We start from the raw sequence: 18,768 nt of genomic DNA on the forward strand, positions 1-18,768 counted from the left end.
ACTGAGAACGATGGTGAAGTCAGAATTTGGCGGTCGGACTTAGTTTCGAAGTTATAGCTTTATGAAGTTCGCCCTCGAGCGAATACTGATCCGACTGCCAAATTCTGACTTCACCATCGTTCTTAGTATAGTTAACTACATAAGTCTAAAAAAAAAAAATTGCAAAAAAAAGGGTGTCCGGTAAAGTAACAAAATACCAAGTATTTAATTGACCTTAATATACATCTTATATACATTTAAATTATCAATTAAATCATTTTTTTTTGTGTGTAATATACTATATCTTATATCTAAAGTACCTATATTATTACCTACGCGTTTAGATACGGAACAGATTCATAAAAAAACGTATACGAAAATCGCCAATGATTGTGGTAAAGAATTTCCCGATGATTTACGTTTACAAATCCTCGGGAAACAAGAAATGGATGTCGCTAATTTGATAATCAGCACATTGCAACTGAATTTAACACCCGAAGAATTATTAGAAAAAGCTCGTATCATAGAAGAAAATGAACTAAAAAACGTAAAACTTATGAACGGTAAGTAGATAGGTTGATATTTTAGGTAGTAATCTTTAAAGCATAAAATCATTAAATCATTACCTGATATAATATTTTGAATTTTAAATAATTTATATTTTTCATTAATTTATTTTTTAAAAATAACAAATTACATGCTTTTATTCTTTATTCAATATTGTGTTATATAAAAATTAAACGATAAAATTGCTTATAGGTAATAAAAATGTTTAAACTATACTATATTATACCATACTTAATTTTTTTTTAGTAGTAGATCTACTAGGGTCCCGTATACAAAATTATCGCGTACATAAATTTGTGGGCCACCATAAAAAATAACTAAATAAGTTGGGAAACACTGGGCTATATCATGTGATATACTATATAGTGTACTATAGATAATAGATATACACAATACTTTAATAGTTCAATACTAGATAAGAATTTTTATCTACGTTTCACGATAAACATTATATCGATTTTAATAATTTTATAAATATAATAAAATAGAATACAGATACATTTTATAATTTAATATTTTTATAAATTAAATTGAAATATAGCACGAGCCAGTGAAAAATGGTACGCAGGCAGCAAATTACCCATCCCTGTGATATAGGAAGTCAAACCTTAGTGCTTAGATCACATTGTCAAAACATCACCATGTGAGTGGGGTAATTTTTTACCTCATATAAAAATGAATGAATATTTTCATAAAACATTTTAAATAAATAATTTAATTTACAAAAAAACTTTATTTCTAAACTTTTATATACATCTAATAACATTCATAGGACATAATTTGTAGGTATTAAATTATCGGAAGTATACTCCAAAGTCTAAATCATATTATGCTGATTTTTCCGGGCCAGTATTAAGATTAGAAACTTAATACCTAACAGAATAATATAATTTTTTAACGAAATATTCGTCACCACTTGATTTGCCTATCATTAGAAACGTGGACGTTTTTTCTAAGTACTTCTAGTTATAGTTGAATTCTTTTTTTTTTCTCAAAAGTATCCATGTTGAAAATTATGATCACAACACAATGTGTAAGTAAGTACGTATAACAAAAGTGTGCATAAATTAATATCAAGCTCCAGTATTTAACATATTTTTTATAAATAGTTATCTACCTACTCTATAAAAACAATTAATCAAACTTAAAAGTTAAAACCATATTTGAAAAAAAAATTGTGGATTGGTAAGAAAGTGTATGAATCTCTACTTCTCTCTCCTCCCACCAATCAATAATCAGTTTTAAATTTTAAGCAATGTTAAAATATTTTACGTAGTTAAATATGATATAGGTATAATAAATAATTTATTGTTATGTGTTAACAATTTAGGAGTCAAAGATCTCTTGGATCATCTCTGTCAGCACAAGATACCTATGGCGATAGCAACGAGTAGTTCAAAGAAGGGTTTCCTCATGAAGACGAATCATCTAAAGAATATATTCTCCGTGTTTCACCACGTAGTCACCGGTTCTTCGGATCCGGAAGTAAAAAATGGCAAACCAGCACCAGACATCTTCAAAATATGCGCTTCCAGGTTTCCGGGGAGCCCAGCAAACTGCAAGGTAATTTATTTATTTATTTATGTATCTTTACAGACAAACAAAGATTTAGAAAATTAAAATTTTGTTAATAGTAACAAAAAAAAAAAAGTGGGCAAGTGTGTGCCGCAGTGTGTGTACAGTAGGTTATAAGTGAGTCACTGTAATGGATGGTGCTAAATTTGAATTCAATGATATAATACCATTTACAATTATGTAATATTTTATATTTAATGTGCCTAATGGTTATTTCCACGTTAGATTAGCCACCTCAGTTATTTTTAAATATTATGATAAAGTGCTTTCACGGAACACAGGTTAAGAAACACTGTACTACACCATACTATGTTATTTTAGACTCTGAGTGGAGCAATGACACAAAATGTACAGCAGAGCATTTTACACGTGGTAATTTTAAGTTAATATCACATACAATGATTTCTTACAAAGAATACCACTAATGGAAAATCTAATTTTAATTCTATAACATTTTTGTGCAACACCTTATTTTTACGCGTATTGGAACTGATTATTGTCCTATAATATTAATAATCCAACATTGAAAAATGATGACCTGCGCTCTAATAATATACACGCATGTTTGATATGTTATAATATAGTGCCTGGTGTTTGAAGACTCACCTAACGGAGTGACTGCGGCTTTAGCGGCCGGCATGCAAGTGGTTATGGTACCCGATCGCATTTTGCCAAGAGAATTTACCGCTAACGCTACATGCGTTTTGGACTCCCTGGAAGATTTCTGTCCGGAAATGTTTTCTTTGCCACCACGTGATTCCTCGGGTTCACACTCTTCTTAAATGGAGAATCATCTTCGAAATTGATACCGGCATCATATCCATGCAGTATCCACTATACAATTGTATAAAATAAAAATATATAACTAATTTGGCCGACATTTGTTTATTTGGCTGATGTACCTATATATGATAGATGATAACGTCACTTAAAAGTTAAAGTTTTTAAATACCCGCGTGTATTGTCACCGTCATACAAAAACGTACCTATGACACAGAAAATGTGTGTTCATCAATCTCATTTCTAAGTAACCTTTACATTTTAATAATAGAGCGAATGACATATTATAACCGAACTTAAACCGAACATTATCTGTTTTAACTTTTAACGTGGGTTTTTGGCGATATTTTAATTTGTATGCAAGTTATGAATATAGATATATAAAATATTACAATTTAAAAATTTATCTGTTGCTTAAAAGTTAAAATATCGTAAATAAACAAATGAAAACAAGGATCTTACTTTAAATTTTTATAATAGGTCAATTCACTGTATTATTAAATGTACTACACTAAATTGGTACTTCTGATCACAATTTTTTTATATTGTACGTTTCTAAGGTCAAATCAATTATTGACATATATTGACTGTCAATATATGCGTAACGTCCACTGAAAAATACCAAAAATAGGTATGCGAAACTTGCTTGTCATACACAACGAGAAACTTGTGAGTTGATTTTTTAAGACCCATGCCCGTAGGTGCAACTAGGGGGTTGCTTTGGGGTGATTCAACATTGTAATTATTATAGGTATATCAAATAATAGAATTTAGAACTCATCAAAATTTCGAAAATTTTCAAAAAAAATTTCAGTTAGAAATTTATAAAAGTTTTTTCCTTTTTAGCTAACATTATAAATTTTGATAGAAGACTCCTCGTAATTGGTCTTACCTTAAATAAAAAAAAGCTTACTGGAAAGTAACATATATATTTCTTATGAGCGTTTGAATTTAAAATGTGTATACTCCGGCCCACGAGAGTCCATATGTCAGAACGCGTCCGTCACTGCGCATCGACACGTTGCCGAATAGTGGGAATGGCATCATGGTGGGAGAAAACAGACGTCACGTATTACTATATGAATGCGCGGTTTACGTATGGACTCTCGTGGGCCGGAGTATAGGTACAACATAGATTTTTTAATTTTCATCGGTAATTTAACGAATTTTCATCTATGAATTTTTGATGTTTTGTTGTTATTTAAAAACAAATAATCCTAAGTACTTGACATTTTTACCAAATGTTAAAATTAAAATTTTCCTTACATATGGTAAAATGTTAAAACGATTTTGACTATTTATAACTATGAGACATTTTTTAAATATTTTAAATTATTTTTCAGTAAGAAATTCATAAAAGATTTTGTTTTCATAACTAAGATTAAAAATTGTAATAAAAGATTTCACATAAGTTTTTCTACCTATAAAAAAACGTACACTTAAACGGAACATTAATTTTTTATGAGTGTTTGAACTTCTAATTGTTACGATATTCGATATTCAACGGTAAATCGAATAATATTATAATCTATATTCCAGGGGTGGCCAGCGAGAAGAGACTCGTGAACCACCAAATATATTAATAAAAATTGAAGAGCCAAGATGTAAAAAAAAAAGGTCATATTATTGTATATTATGTGACCTTTTTTTTTTGGGGTAATGTTACGTTAAGATGCGAGCCGCAAAAGTCTATGACGCGAGCCGCGGTTTGGCCACCCCTGCTATATTCTATAGATATTACAGTAAAGAGTAATAATTAGTACACTATCCATTGTATGGACTGGCTATTTTCACGAATTCTATTATTTAATGATCTACTCGGTATTGAATAATCCGATTTTTGTTTTATCTAACTCTCCAATTCCTAAAAACCGGTTTAAAACTAAATATCATAGTCTTTAAATGGAAATAATTATATTAATGACATATACTGGTTTCTGGTAAATATGACAATAATTCCAATGGACAAAAAAAAAAGTTGTCCGAGATATTTATAAATTATAATTTATATTGCCGTATTCGTTATAAATACAAGCAAACGTATGAGATTAGAAAATAACATTATTGAAATAAATATGGAAACAATTTTTGGTGGGTATTATACTATTATCATTATTTATTGATTTTATTTTAATAATAGACTATTATGGTACTAAATATAATAAGTCTAACTAGGGTCTAGGATAGAACACTAAATGTATACTACAACTAATAATTAATATCTTCTCTAGACTCTAACAAGTTTAGTATAATTTAAAGTTTATAAGTTAACCTATAACTGATAAGTGTCTGCTAACAATGAAATATAATAATATAATGATTTTAAGTTTTATGTTTGCACAGTACTAAGCGTCTTGGTAAATGCCCGTACAAAACAAAATACTTGGGCAATTGATGAATTATGAATATTATGAATTGAAAAAAAATTAACTTTTTTTTAACTGAGTTAAGTTTATTTTATTTTCCATCTTAACTTTTAACTTAACTAGTTAAATTTTATTTTTTTGTTAACTTTTAACTTAACTGAAGGTAATTTAATTGAATTAACTTAACTTTCCACAATTAATTATTTTCATTAACTTGCCCACCATTGGTTATAGCCTATAGGTAATGTGTACAGTCATATTTTGATAGTAAACAGTTCACAGCTTCTGCATCAGATTCGGACACACCTTCCTCACACAGTCACACGCTCATATACTTCACTATTAAAGAGCTTCAGCCAATATGTGACACATGCCGCAAAGCATTAAATTTTTTTTTTTTTTTTATTTATTAAGAAAATATATACAATCTATATTAACTATACAATAAGTAATAATGATGATTTATATACAAAACTGGACGGCTTGATAGAAGGAAGTGTCCAAACAACACTACTTCAATTTTAGACTTTTTTTTTTTTTAATTATTTATTGGTTGAGGAGGTCCCTGGGCCAATTTCGCTTTAAACGACGTGGAGGGTTATCGGGGAAAATGACGGATAAGAGATTGGAAATGAGTGGATTAGGGTGGTTAACTGTGTTATTGTGAAATAATTTATAGTAGAGGGAGGCTAGGGTGCTTATGTAAGGGATTTTAAGGTCAGAGTGGAGTGTGAGGTTGCTGACGTACCAGTGTGCGTTTGTGAGAAGACGAAGACAAATTGATTGGAAGGATTGGAATTTTTGAATGTTGGAATTTTTGGAGGTGGGTTATTTCGACTGCTAAACGGCCGTCCGGCTGTCCGCGACGGAACGGTATCGGCGTGTATTATTATAGTAGTGGCAGTACTGCAGTTGTGCACATTTGTGAAGTGTAAAAATTAAAGCAAGTCGAAACACGCAGCCCGCGTTATAATGGAATTGGTGTGCACATTTATTTGTGTGCACATAGCCAATTAAATTATTTTCAGCGAATTATTTTCGACCACCAACTACTACATGTAGTAGTTCGTGTTTTCGACGTCGCGTCGGCATCGGCATTATTATGTAGTTTATTTTTACTCTCGTAGTCTCGTTTATTTATTATATTCCGATTATCAGCTGATAATATTAGCTAGTCAGTAGTCGATCATTATCGGAAATTCAAAACATTAATCGTGACAATCGTGTTTCTGTTTTTCATCGAAGACCGACATTAACGTATATTAATATTATATTATTATTATTTATTCGTGTATTTTGTTTTAATATATATATTATATTGGTTATATTTTTTTTGGATGTGCACTACTTCATTAAAAACCCACGAGCCGCCACTGCAACTAATAGTCACTAAGTACCTACAAGTTAAAGTCTTAAAGGTAAAACATTATAGGCTCTCCGACATTCGATGTGTGTCATATTTGATGTGTACCTGTGATTTGAGTTTAATACAGAATAGGTACTTAAAAAATTGCTACAATTAGATTTTTTCGTAACTTTAAGACTTGAGCAAACGATTGTCAGCACCACTGTTTGATAATTATGGTTTTATAATTAATTTGTTTTAAAATTAAATCATGTTTTATTCCCCGTATCTCCTGAGTATAAATTAAAACGCATCATAAAGTCAAGGTAATAATTTAAAATAAATAAATGATCGCGTGTGTCCGATGTGTGTCAAAGTAGATTATAAAACTGAACTGATAAATAAATAATTTTTTCATATTTATAAATATTTATAATGAATACATTCATTAGAGATTAGAATGAAAATAACGTAGGAACCTACGTGTTTATTGTGCACAATGCCACAATCCACTTTTATGTAACATTGTAAGTTGCAACCAATTATTATATATATATAATATATACACATATTCGTGACAAGATGTTTGATAGGTATTGGTTATTGTGATATGTGTTATAACTTATAAATCATAAGTTTGATAAGACATTTAACACACGTCCCCGTCGGCGACTATGAATCCCAATCACACCTCATGCTGCGATTAATTAATATTACATTAAAAATCGTTGTGAATTAAATATTTAAACCATACACGCGACTATATATATCTATAGCAATAGTAAACCTATTACGTGCTTGCTATATATTTATGACGAATATACTAATATTATAATATATTATTATGTAACGTCAAACAATACATAGACAAGGCAGATAATATTGCTTAAATGTTTTATTCAGCAATGAAATAATCCCCTTGCAGACATTACATATTATACGTATTCAAAAGTAACACAACAACATAATAATATAACGAAACACACAGTTTGGCCTATAGAAACACGATACGTTGTTATTGAAACGTTAATGATAATTCATCAGCCGATTACATTTTAATTGATATTTAGGAACACATATTATTTCCGTTCAAATTAAACCATCAACAGTACCAAATTAATGTATAGACCAAGTTTGTTATATAAATAGCAAATAATGTTCGTTGTATTGCGTACTTAAATGTCTCTTAACATTATTGTATTAGTGTCAGACGTCTGTGTATGCGATGAGTGCCTACCTATATTATATTGATTCACAGTCAAATTGTATAGACTATAGTATTATATACAATACACATCTAGCCTCTAGGGTTTGGAGTGACGGTGGTAAACAAACGGAAAGAAAAATGCAGCGATTATGTCTTAACATAGTTTACTTAACAATATATAGTTATTAAATTAATTATTTATGTCGCTTAAAACAAAATATAATATATTAATCTTAATAATAAATAACATTGGTCGGATATCATACTGGTTTACAATTCCAGTTTTAGGTGATGCGTTTCATAATATTATTAAAAATAAAAACTTATTACACCTACAATATAGTAAGAAATACTACAGTCCTACAACACAGAGAAAAACTTAAGGTAAGTCAAAGAGAAATATGATTTTGTTGGGAGGGTTTATTTGCGGCTGGGCGGGAACAGCTGGTCATAAGGAACCTCCAGGAACACTTGGTTGAGAATGGGTCTTGTGATCTTCTCGAAACCCTCTTCGGCGTACGGCATCATGATTTGGAATATCACTCGCCAAAATTGGTTAGCGAAGGTTAACGCCATTTGGCCTAGAATATTGATAATAACACCACGTATTATATTTTATGGTCGGCTTTCTCTTCGCGATATTTAATCGTCTTTCTGGTGTATATAGTACTCACTCAATTCGGGACTCCCATTGATCATGTTGGTCGCGTATATTTTCATGTCTCCAATGTCTAATTTCATGCCAACGTCCTTGATGCGCATGTAACGTTGTCCATCCAACTCAACGGCATTGCCTTTCAACATCCACGAACCGGTAACATCATCTACGCACAAAAATGGAATTCAATGTTTTATTTTTATTAGTAATTTATTCAAATTTTATTGACTGGTTTTTGAGTGATTTTGTACTTACAAGAAGTCACGTTGAATACGCCTTTGCCCATGATTGGCATCTGGCCAATTCTTCCCTCACCCTTGAATTTTCCGTTTGATATCACTTTTGGCATATAAAAGTCGACTTCTAATTCCAACTGTTCTGGGTCTTCCACGACAGATCTAAAAAACAATATTTTCAATAAATTATTTATAATGCACTCAAATTAAACGTATTTTCTTTATTCGCTGAATCATTGGCTTTTAAAGTACCTATATTGAATATCAGACGTCAGATATGAAATTACTCAATGCTCAAATTAACTTTAATCGGTAGAAAAATACAATGATTGATTATCTATTTAAATTCTAAATACCTGACATCGACGATTTTTATAGATCCCAAACCATGGTTGTAAACATCTTTGAATAGAGCTTTTCCTTCGATTTGTGTAGACTCGAAATGCATAAGATATTCATTCAAATAGAATGGGTCCAAAGATGTGATGTTCAACTGTGGAATTCCCTCTAAAAATTGTTTGATCAATTGAGAGTTATTAGTTTTTGAACCGTTGTAGTATAAAAATATAATAATATTAACCTTTGCTAAATTTCGGGATTAAGTATTGAAGAGTTTTCTTCACACAACCACTGAAGTCCTTATCATTTCTTTTGCATGGATCTGTGTACGTTGCTACAAAAAACAACACACATTATATTATATTAATTGGGTAATAATATTTACATAATGAATAATGATGTACATAAAATTTGTATAAAATATTTTTATTCCATGGGCACACATTTTGTTTTTATCAAATACCCAGTTAAACGTCTTAAAGTTAGTTAAATTTAAAACTGCTAATTTATTTTATTTCATAATATGTATATTTATCTTGCAAATCCATGGTTAAGCCTTTTTGTAGTCCTAAATTACTATTATTATTTTATTATCTCATTGTATGATGCATGTTGCGTGTATAATGTTATGATGATGTTTTGATTAGGTACACATTTATGTTATTACTATATTATGTACTTATATATATTGTATAGTAGCTGACCTTCAGGTAAACTTTGTGCGTAGTACGTATATACGTATTTACGTTTATATATTATGTACTATGTAGACGCCATACCAAGTCCTAACTAATCGAGTCTTGAGAGGACGTACACATACTAATTATTTATGCTTCAGGGCCATATGCATTTGAACAAGATAAAAAAAAAATAAGCAAATTCGAATTTATTATTATTTATTTAATACCTAGTAAGTTTCCTTCGTATAGGATATGAAATAAATATTTGTTTTTAATTTGAATTTAACGTGGTTGCTGCAGCATACGTATGTTTTTTAGGCAAATTGTTTCAACTAAAAGAAAACAATATAATATAATAGACTTGAGCTTTCGCGTATTTATACTTTATTGTACATAGTAAACAACTTTTACTCGAAATTCACTTTCAAATTGTATGGATTGAGTAGGTATATAATAATATATACCTATTACATATACATTATAGACTACCACAGTTGTACCACTTTGTGTGTCAGCTATACCTACCTACCAGCTACCTACTTAAACGTTTTTTTGTACTCGTTTTATATTCTGTTCTTTTGATCATGTCTATAGGTAACCTGCGGTCAATGATCCGGTCCTGCGAAATATATACCTATAATGAAAGTGTAACGCTATCTACTGCGTTTATATATATATATACGACAACGACGGTGAAACCGTTAATTTTTTTTTTATTTGTACGTCCTATTATGATATATTATTATGGAAACTCATAATAAATATATATTATATATACACAGTGTACATTGTATATGTATGTGTATGATATGTAATATCGGTGAATGTGAAATTTCCCCTGCAATGACAATAATCAATGCGTGTAAATTAGTTTTTATATGTAGATTGATACGCGGTATTATGGCTTACATTTTTTTCATTGCATCTGCATGAAATTTTACATTTTCATTGTCATTTGTAGAGAAAATCCAACAAACTCTCTCCAGATTATAATTTTCAAAATGCGATAATACCTGTGGGTAAAACACAAGAAAAAGGACGGATGCGATTACCAAATTATTGCCACAGCTGCGTGCCAATTATTGTTGAACGATATGCATCTCAAACGAGCATAATTAAGTTATTTTTTAATCATAAAACGTTATGATAATCCAAATGCAAAACTGCGATATTCCCAGGTAGTCTACAGGTAACATACAAATTGGTTCAGATGAACTTTCATTTTAATGATATAACTTTGAGGAAATTAACTAGACTTATAGGAGTGTCTAGAATACCTATAAGACCTGCTGGAACCTATAGGCATGGTTAACATTTATGTGTATAGTGTGTAGCACTGTAGCTATAGTACATTTATATACAAGAAAAAGCATAAACTATACGTATTGCGGAATACAATTCTGAATTATGTTTCCCATCAAACGATTTAGCATTTGCATCAACCAGTGGTTCGTTCTCGAGTAGATGGATATTTTGTTCACATTTATGGTGAAAAATAACGCACTCATCATATATTTATATAATTATCTATATGAACCAATTTGAACAGTTTTAAGTATATGGATAAGTATATTTTTATCGGGAACCAATATTTGTACACTTTATTTTGCCCGGGAATCGATTTGGTATTTCCCGCTTTAATAATTCAATATATTATTATAACTGATTATAAATGTGTTATAGCCTATAATAGGTACAATTATATATTCATAATGATAATTCATAATCATTTTAGCCTAGAATTATATATATTTATAAAAAATAATTCCGTAAAACATTAAATGTTTATGCAAGTATACATATAACTATGTCAAGTACACAAATTAAAAAACTGGATATTTTAAATTTGAATAATTTGAGTTGTATAAATAATATTGCCATTACATAAATATTCATTCAATAGTTAGTCATATAGTGATATAAGTACCTAATATAAATTATTTGAGTATTTCTACAGTCGAAATTTTGAATTAATTCAAGTAGGTACCTATTTTGTTATGATATCCAGTATTGCTGTCCGCTTGAATAATAAATGATTATCATATTAGTATTATTAGCTTATAACATATTATTTATTATAAGTACTAAGCAGCTAGGTATATAAATTATAATAGTACCTATATTATAATTTATATTTATATAGTATAAAAAAAAAGAAGAGAAACTAAATTTCATTAATATTATAATCAAAACTAACCAAATCGGAAATCCCCAAATAAAGTGTTATCATTGGGTGGCTGCTTTACTCAAGTGGCTCATGTCATAAATATAATATAATATATCTGCATGCAGGCTTATTGTAATAAATAAATTACAGATTGTTAAGATTGTTTTTAAAATAAAGTTAAGAAAATATAAATATATATATTTGTATATTATAATGTATCATTCCTTTACCTTAACATTGATACTTTTAAATGCAAATCATATAAATTATTTAAAACTAATTTTGACTTAAGTTGTATATTTACTCTACAACTTAATATAGGTACATCATATTATGTTTGTATTTTAAATTGCATAATTTATGATAGGTACATGCCATTATACTCATTGAATTAAACTAGTATTATGTGGAATCTATAAACTATTTACTAAGGAAGATTATAAACTATAACCGTTCTACTACTTCTACTTCGTACCTCATAACTTCGCAACGAGTTACAACATAATATTGTAAATATAAATATAACCTAATTTCGTGGTTCAGAGTAGGTAGGTCATTGAGTTTTCTGATAGTTCATACCAATATTATTGCCTATTGGCTATTGGTTGTAAAAAATACAAAAATAGGAAACAGGAAAATGATAATCTTATAATAAATAATCTATATTATGTAGAAACGTACAGTTTGGATAAACTTTAATAGTAGAATAATTTAAAAAATGTCCAAATGATAATATTTTTTGAAAACAAAAAAAACCTCTTCTAAGAAAATTTGAGTGATTGTTATACAATATTATAGGTATTATGTATTGTGGTTGATGCGTTAATTTCGTAGTCGACTAAGCTCAAATTCTAAAAAAACAACTCAATATAAATGAATATATAACTACGGTTACGTGTGTTTACAAAGTATAGTAATACGAGTAGAATATAATACAGATTCCTACTTCCGCACTCTGGGTGTAGGCACATTAGTACAGTGGTCTTTCGTATAACTATTTAGAGACCGTGTACACCACACATAACGGCGTATTATATAACATTATTACATGGCTATACATAATTATGTTGTTGAAAACTTGAAAGGCAAAAAAACAAAAGAAGAACATTAAGTCCACGTCACCAGCACATAATAATTGTTATTTATTATGTTATTATTAATTTATTTATTTATAATATTATATAGCCTTGTATCAACGGGGATCTGAACTGTTGTCTTTTACAAAATATCTCATAGTAAAATATGTACTTACAGACTAATGATAAAAGTTATAACAGTAATCTAAAAACAAATCTATTAAAATTAATAATAGAAGTAATACTGATACATAAATAACAATAGATAAACTTATAAAAGGGAAAATTAATAATAAAACAGAACATTATATGTATTAATACCCATACAAATATGTTTCGATGTCTCAGACACACACATATTATAAAACTTTTTAGTCACAAAATATCTTAACAAAGTATTAAATTGTATTTGTTTTTGAATATAATTAGGTATATAGTACCTATATTAGTATATTTAAGATGATATTTTATGTTTTATTTTCTATAAAAATGCCATTTAATCCTAAGTAGGCAATAAAAAGTTATTTAAGTTCTTAAAATCATGGGGACCGTTAAAAATCGAACATCAACAAAGTTCAAACTTTCCAAAATATTTCACTAAGACAATTAATTAACACCCTTCGTTACCTCTCTGGCTCTCTAACCATACAATACATTTCGATCTCAAATTGAAATTCGTCCATGAAGCGAAGCTAACCTACGAGTAATTTACAAAATTTCCTGCAATGGTCTATAATTTTCCACTCTAATCCACTCATCAAAAATCTCACAGCAGTCCCCACAATTACGGTAATCCTACAAGACCAAAATAAATGGTATCGTCATTGCGATGACGTGCTAGATGCATTAATACCAATATTACGAAATATTAAATATACTCAAATGAAAAAAAATAATCCGTGTATGTTATTAATGGGGGTAAACAGTTTTCATTAATGGCTTTTCAACGTTTATACATATCTATTTATATTTTATATACCTATTATACCTATGTAATTCTTATCTCTTATTACACATAGGTACTTTTTGTGTCCTTATAGGATTGTAACCTGTTTGTATAATTCAAAAAAAAAAAAAAACCAAAAATAATGTAACTTTGCTCAATGTTCCTTTTGAACACACAATTTAATATTTGCAACTTATAATATGGTGTAGTCACCGATGTTTAAACTACAATATACTTATATACCAGCTATTAATTATACAACACTGAATACATTATACATAGGCTCAAATAGTCAAATATACAATAATAAATATATTATACGATTGTATAATGTGTATGTGTGTGTGATCAAAATGAGTACTTACGCAATTCGATGCCGCCGGACCTGATGATGGCCGCCCTGGCGACCGCGGAAAACGCGGCCAGTAAAAGTATGACTGCGTTACGCATTTTGTTGCTGTGCTCGTCGTTACAGGTGGTGATAATTTACTCGGTGTGTGTTGCGCGCGGACGACTGTCGAGCAATACGCGTCCGTCAGGCTCCTATTCCGCTTTATAGACGAGCCTCGAGTTGTTGGAGGGAAAGTGTTCGCAAAGTATATTAATTTTATCGAGTCATACGGAAGGAGCGGGCCAATCCGCTGCGTCTTCGTCCTCGGATATAGTTTATAATATATTATAATATGTATAATACGTATATACGATAGTTATTTTCGGTTATCGCGACTGTACCTATATATACGATTTTCCGGTAAACTCAATTTTATTAGTCCGATTGACGATTAAGTACCTATCACACTTTATAATATTATCTTAAGATAATTTTTAATCTATAAGACAATATAATATAAGTAGGTACGTAGGTTTTCCCCACTATGCTTTTAAAGCTTAAAGCATACAAAAGTAATGCAGGTGACAGTATATAGTGTATACTGACAGCCAATTATCTGTAACGCTCATTTTCTCCTCAATAATATAGGATTTACCTTGAAAAGAAAAAATGTCTGTAACTTTTCCATAGAGTAGGTATAGTATTATATCGAAGAGACCTACAGTATACGTGGGTCACAGATCCAAATTAATTATACATACGAGAAACAGATATTATGTACTATTGATAATATTATGTATTTTATTTTATAACATTTTATAACATTTTTATTATTTCAATATATTTATATTATGTAGTATACGATGACAAAGAGGTTTAGGTATAGAAAAGAGGCTTATAGAAATTAACTTGTCGTGGCCTGCCACCTGCGGTAGAGTTAGGTATGTGTTCGATGGTTTCGGCTCGTATTTAATGCGTATAATAATTAATTTGCATAGCCGTATTATAGCCGTAGAGGGTGACTAAAAATACAAAATAAGAGCTCCTATATTATGTAGGTATACATGTGTGCATAAGTGAATAATATTATTAATTGCATAGTAATATAGTATATTAGTTTATTAATTTCGTTTATTTTCTGTATGTTAAATATTTATACTAGGTATGTACTTTTTTGTAACAATATACAAATGTAAATACATATTATAGTAAATACTACCAAATAGTAATAACTAGGGATCGGATTTCGATGCATTTACATTTTTTTTTTTTTTGGAATGTCAAACCTTTCCAAGATACAAATGTGTTTCAAGTAGGTATATACTATGGTAACAACGAACATTTTCGTACAATTTTTGTTTTACAACTTTCGAGGATTTTCACATTTAAGTGCGATTTTAAACGTTTTAAGGGCTTTATTTATTTATTTTTTGCAAAACATTTTTAACCTATTTTTGGTAATATTACAAAAAAAATAAATACACATTTTGTACTAAGACAATAAGAATGTTGTGATAGGAAAAATGAATAAAAAACATCTACTTGGAAGACCAAGAACAAGATGGAAAGGCACCGTAGAATAGGATATGAGAATCAGACTGATAGATAAGAATGCAACGTTAGACTGGACTTTGGACAGAAAAAAAGGGAGAGGCTTACTAGTGGCAGCGTAGATCCTTAATAGACCGTCAAGCTGTTGAAGAAGAAGAAGATTGTACTAATTACTAAAACAACAAAGGTAATTAAGGTTTGTATATGGTAACATATAAGGTTTTTAAATAAAACGGTTCACAAATTTATCTTGATTTCTGAAAAAATCCAGGGTCAATTTTTATGGAATTATCATAGCTTTTGGGATATTTTTTAGAGTTTTTTTTTTTGTCATAAACGCATTTTTTAAAAGGGCATTTTCAATATTTGTGTAAGGCCATTCAAATCCTAGTAAAAACTAAAAATACATATTTATACAAAAATTAGATATAATAAACATTTTTTATTAAATATATACATTATGCGTGTTATGGAATATTCAAAAAATACTATAGATGTTGAGGTCACAGTCCCCCCCCCTCGGAATTTTTTACCAGTTTTAGCACTGGATATATATGATATATTTATAATATATGTCCCATATTATAAACAATAATAAATATGTGTACGCAAATACGCGATTGTGTGTGTATACTGTATAATATGCATTAAGCACGGTCAAACATAATATATACTCGTCCATGTCCGCAACACATTCCGAGACCTCGAGATGTGCAAGTGTGCATTATCTATATAGTGAATTTGCACCGTTTTACGCGATATTACCTACCTACTTCCTGTAACATCAGTCCCGGAATCAGGAAATACTATAACATAATTATGTATCTATATGACTATATGTACGCCCGCTGTGAGTAAACAATACTCTTAAACTGCAGGATGATTTTGAAAAAAATAATATGATAACATAGTTGCGCGTTTGACATAAACCACGCACGGTGCACACAAGTGCTGACTGTTGAAGCAGGTTCGTCGAAAAATCACGGATTCGCAGATGCGATTATCTATACCGTCATTTTCATATAGTGTTCTCACATAGACCATAGTCACATACAGTGCCCAGTGGTATAGGGTGTGTCAACGTGTCATAAGTAACTGATAGAACTAACGTAGTTACATGACATAAATTAGGTAGGTACATAAATAAAAAAAGAATAGTATTTTAATTTAAATATTATTAAATATAGCAAAAGAAAAAAATAATTTCTAAAGTATTGATTAGAACAATAGTATATTGTGTGACAATTGGCAAGAATGGGAAGTGAGCTATTTCGCCCAATACTGAAATTATTGCCCTCCCACACGAGCCACACGCATACAATTTTTTATCACTGCACTTCTGCGTTCATCGATCACGGCAAAGGTAATACTGCAGGAATGTATGCAACAACTACACTATTCTACAAAAACAATTTCATGAAAGAAACGAGTTGGTTTTATTTATTTTATTAAGTGTCATGCAAGGAAGTTATAATATGAATATAAGATGTAAATATGTAACCAAAAGCTTATGTTTTATAAGGACCGTGGTATAGAATTCAGTGTCCGGTTGTGCAGGGATACGGCCGGCACTTTTGGGGATTTCCAGTTTCCCCCATCAATTTCCACCAATTCTGACTATCAGATTATAATTAGACTATATTAAATTCGTAATAATTTCTAGACTTGAAAACGCAGATTCTATGTCTATACCTATACAATAACTTGCTCACCATTCGTTATCATATTTATTCATATCATATTCATAGACGTTGACAAGTAAGCAAGTAGGTATATAGTAAATGTATATCATAATAGGTAGGTAGGTATGCATTATATTTTTTACATCTTATGAATAGTTTCACATTTGCACAGTAGACTCAAATAATATGACATCACAGAGAAAGCAGCAGTCAATATGTCTTTTTATTGTGTAATGTGTATCATAATATAGGTACCTACCTCGTTCATTACACTAGGTAATCGCGTGAGTTACTGTTTGTTAATTGTTAGGTTTACAAACGAAATGAGAATGTGGCAAGTATACTATACGCATAAGTGTTTTAACTTATATGTAATATCATCTAGACTCTAGGCTTGCCTTTGACCGGTAAAGTTACTTAATTCGAATGGGTTATAAATAATTCCCCTGCACCCCCACATTGTGTTTTTACAATTTTTTTTGCCGATATTTAAGTAGTACGAAATTTTTATGAATTTGTACGAATTTATTTATGAAGTTAAACGGGAATATTAATTTACGTAGGGATGGGAGGGTTGATAAACATTTCTCCAGCCCCCCCCCCCCCATTTCAAAAACTATTTCAAACATTTCTGAAAAATGTCAAAGTGATGATTTAGTACGAAATGTATACAATAGTATATATGACCATATTTTGTGAAACTTTTCAAAAATCACTTCCAACCGAAAAACCATACTAAAAATATTTTAACCACACAAAATTCCTATGCAAATATTTATAGTGCGAATTTGTTTGAATTTGTATGACCATTTGCGAAACTTCCAAAATCACGATATGATGGGGGGAGGGGGGAAATATCTACGTCTATAAAATAATATTTAATTAATTAATTTCCTATTCATTTGCCATAATCCAAGATATGACTTTACTAAGCCAAAATAAGAATACGAGCCAGTTTATATGGAATTAAACATTAATGCATATTACGTATTTGAGTTTCATCAAGCACAACACTTTGAGAGCGGTAATCATAGGCGCAACTAGACCTATACTTTTGAGGGTGCACAAATTATAAAGAATTCCCAGACCCCCGGACCCACACTCTATATAAAGGCTATAACAGAAAGATCTGACAAAAAAGAATTACGCTACTTAAACGTATGACAAAAATATTGTGGAAAAAATATTTTGAAAAAAGTTATTATATTCTAAGCCAATAACTTTTATTGTATTTATGTTATCTAAAATATAGGCTTGTTTTATAAATTATAATAATAATTATA

The 18,768-nt window shown here is 29.9% G+C and overlaps 1 protein-coding gene and 1 pseudogene across 2 annotated transcripts in view; one reads left to right on the forward strand and one right to left on the reverse strand.

Moving 5' to 3' along the window:
* The window catches only part of LOC100161759 (pseudouridine-5'-phosphatase-like), a 3,503-nt gene extending 502 nt beyond the window's left edge, over positions 1 to 3,001 (forward strand). The window contains exons 2-4 of the mRNA XM_001946119.5: positions 324 to 542; positions 1,877 to 2,109; positions 2,706 to 3,001. Of these exons, the coding sequence (XP_001946154.2) occupies positions 324 to 542; positions 1,877 to 2,109; positions 2,706 to 2,903 (650 nt within the window). The 3' untranslated portion in view covers positions 2,904 to 3,001. The remainder of the gene's footprint in view (positions 1 to 323; positions 543 to 1,876; positions 2,110 to 2,705) is intronic.
* Positions 3,002 to 7,966: 4,965 nt separating this feature from the next.
* Positions 7,967 to 14,472, reverse strand: LOC100165870 (annotated as a pseudogene). Its single transcript, XR_510451.3, has 6 exons — positions 14,287 to 14,472; positions 9,294 to 9,386; positions 9,070 to 9,220; positions 8,733 to 8,875; positions 8,494 to 8,643; positions 7,967 to 8,400 (listed from the first exon to the last, which is right to left on the reverse strand). The product of XR_510451.3 is annotated as an uncharacterized LOC100165870 (transcript).
* Between the last annotated feature and the right edge of the window lie 4,296 nt (positions 14,473 to 18,768).

The sequence above is a fragment of the Acyrthosiphon pisum genome, chromosome A1 (assembly GCF_005508785.2).
Source record: "Acyrthosiphon pisum isolate AL4f chromosome A1, pea_aphid_22Mar2018_4r6ur, whole genome shotgun sequence".
Lineage (NCBI taxonomy): Eukaryota > Metazoa > Arthropoda > Insecta > Hemiptera > Aphididae > Acyrthosiphon > Acyrthosiphon pisum.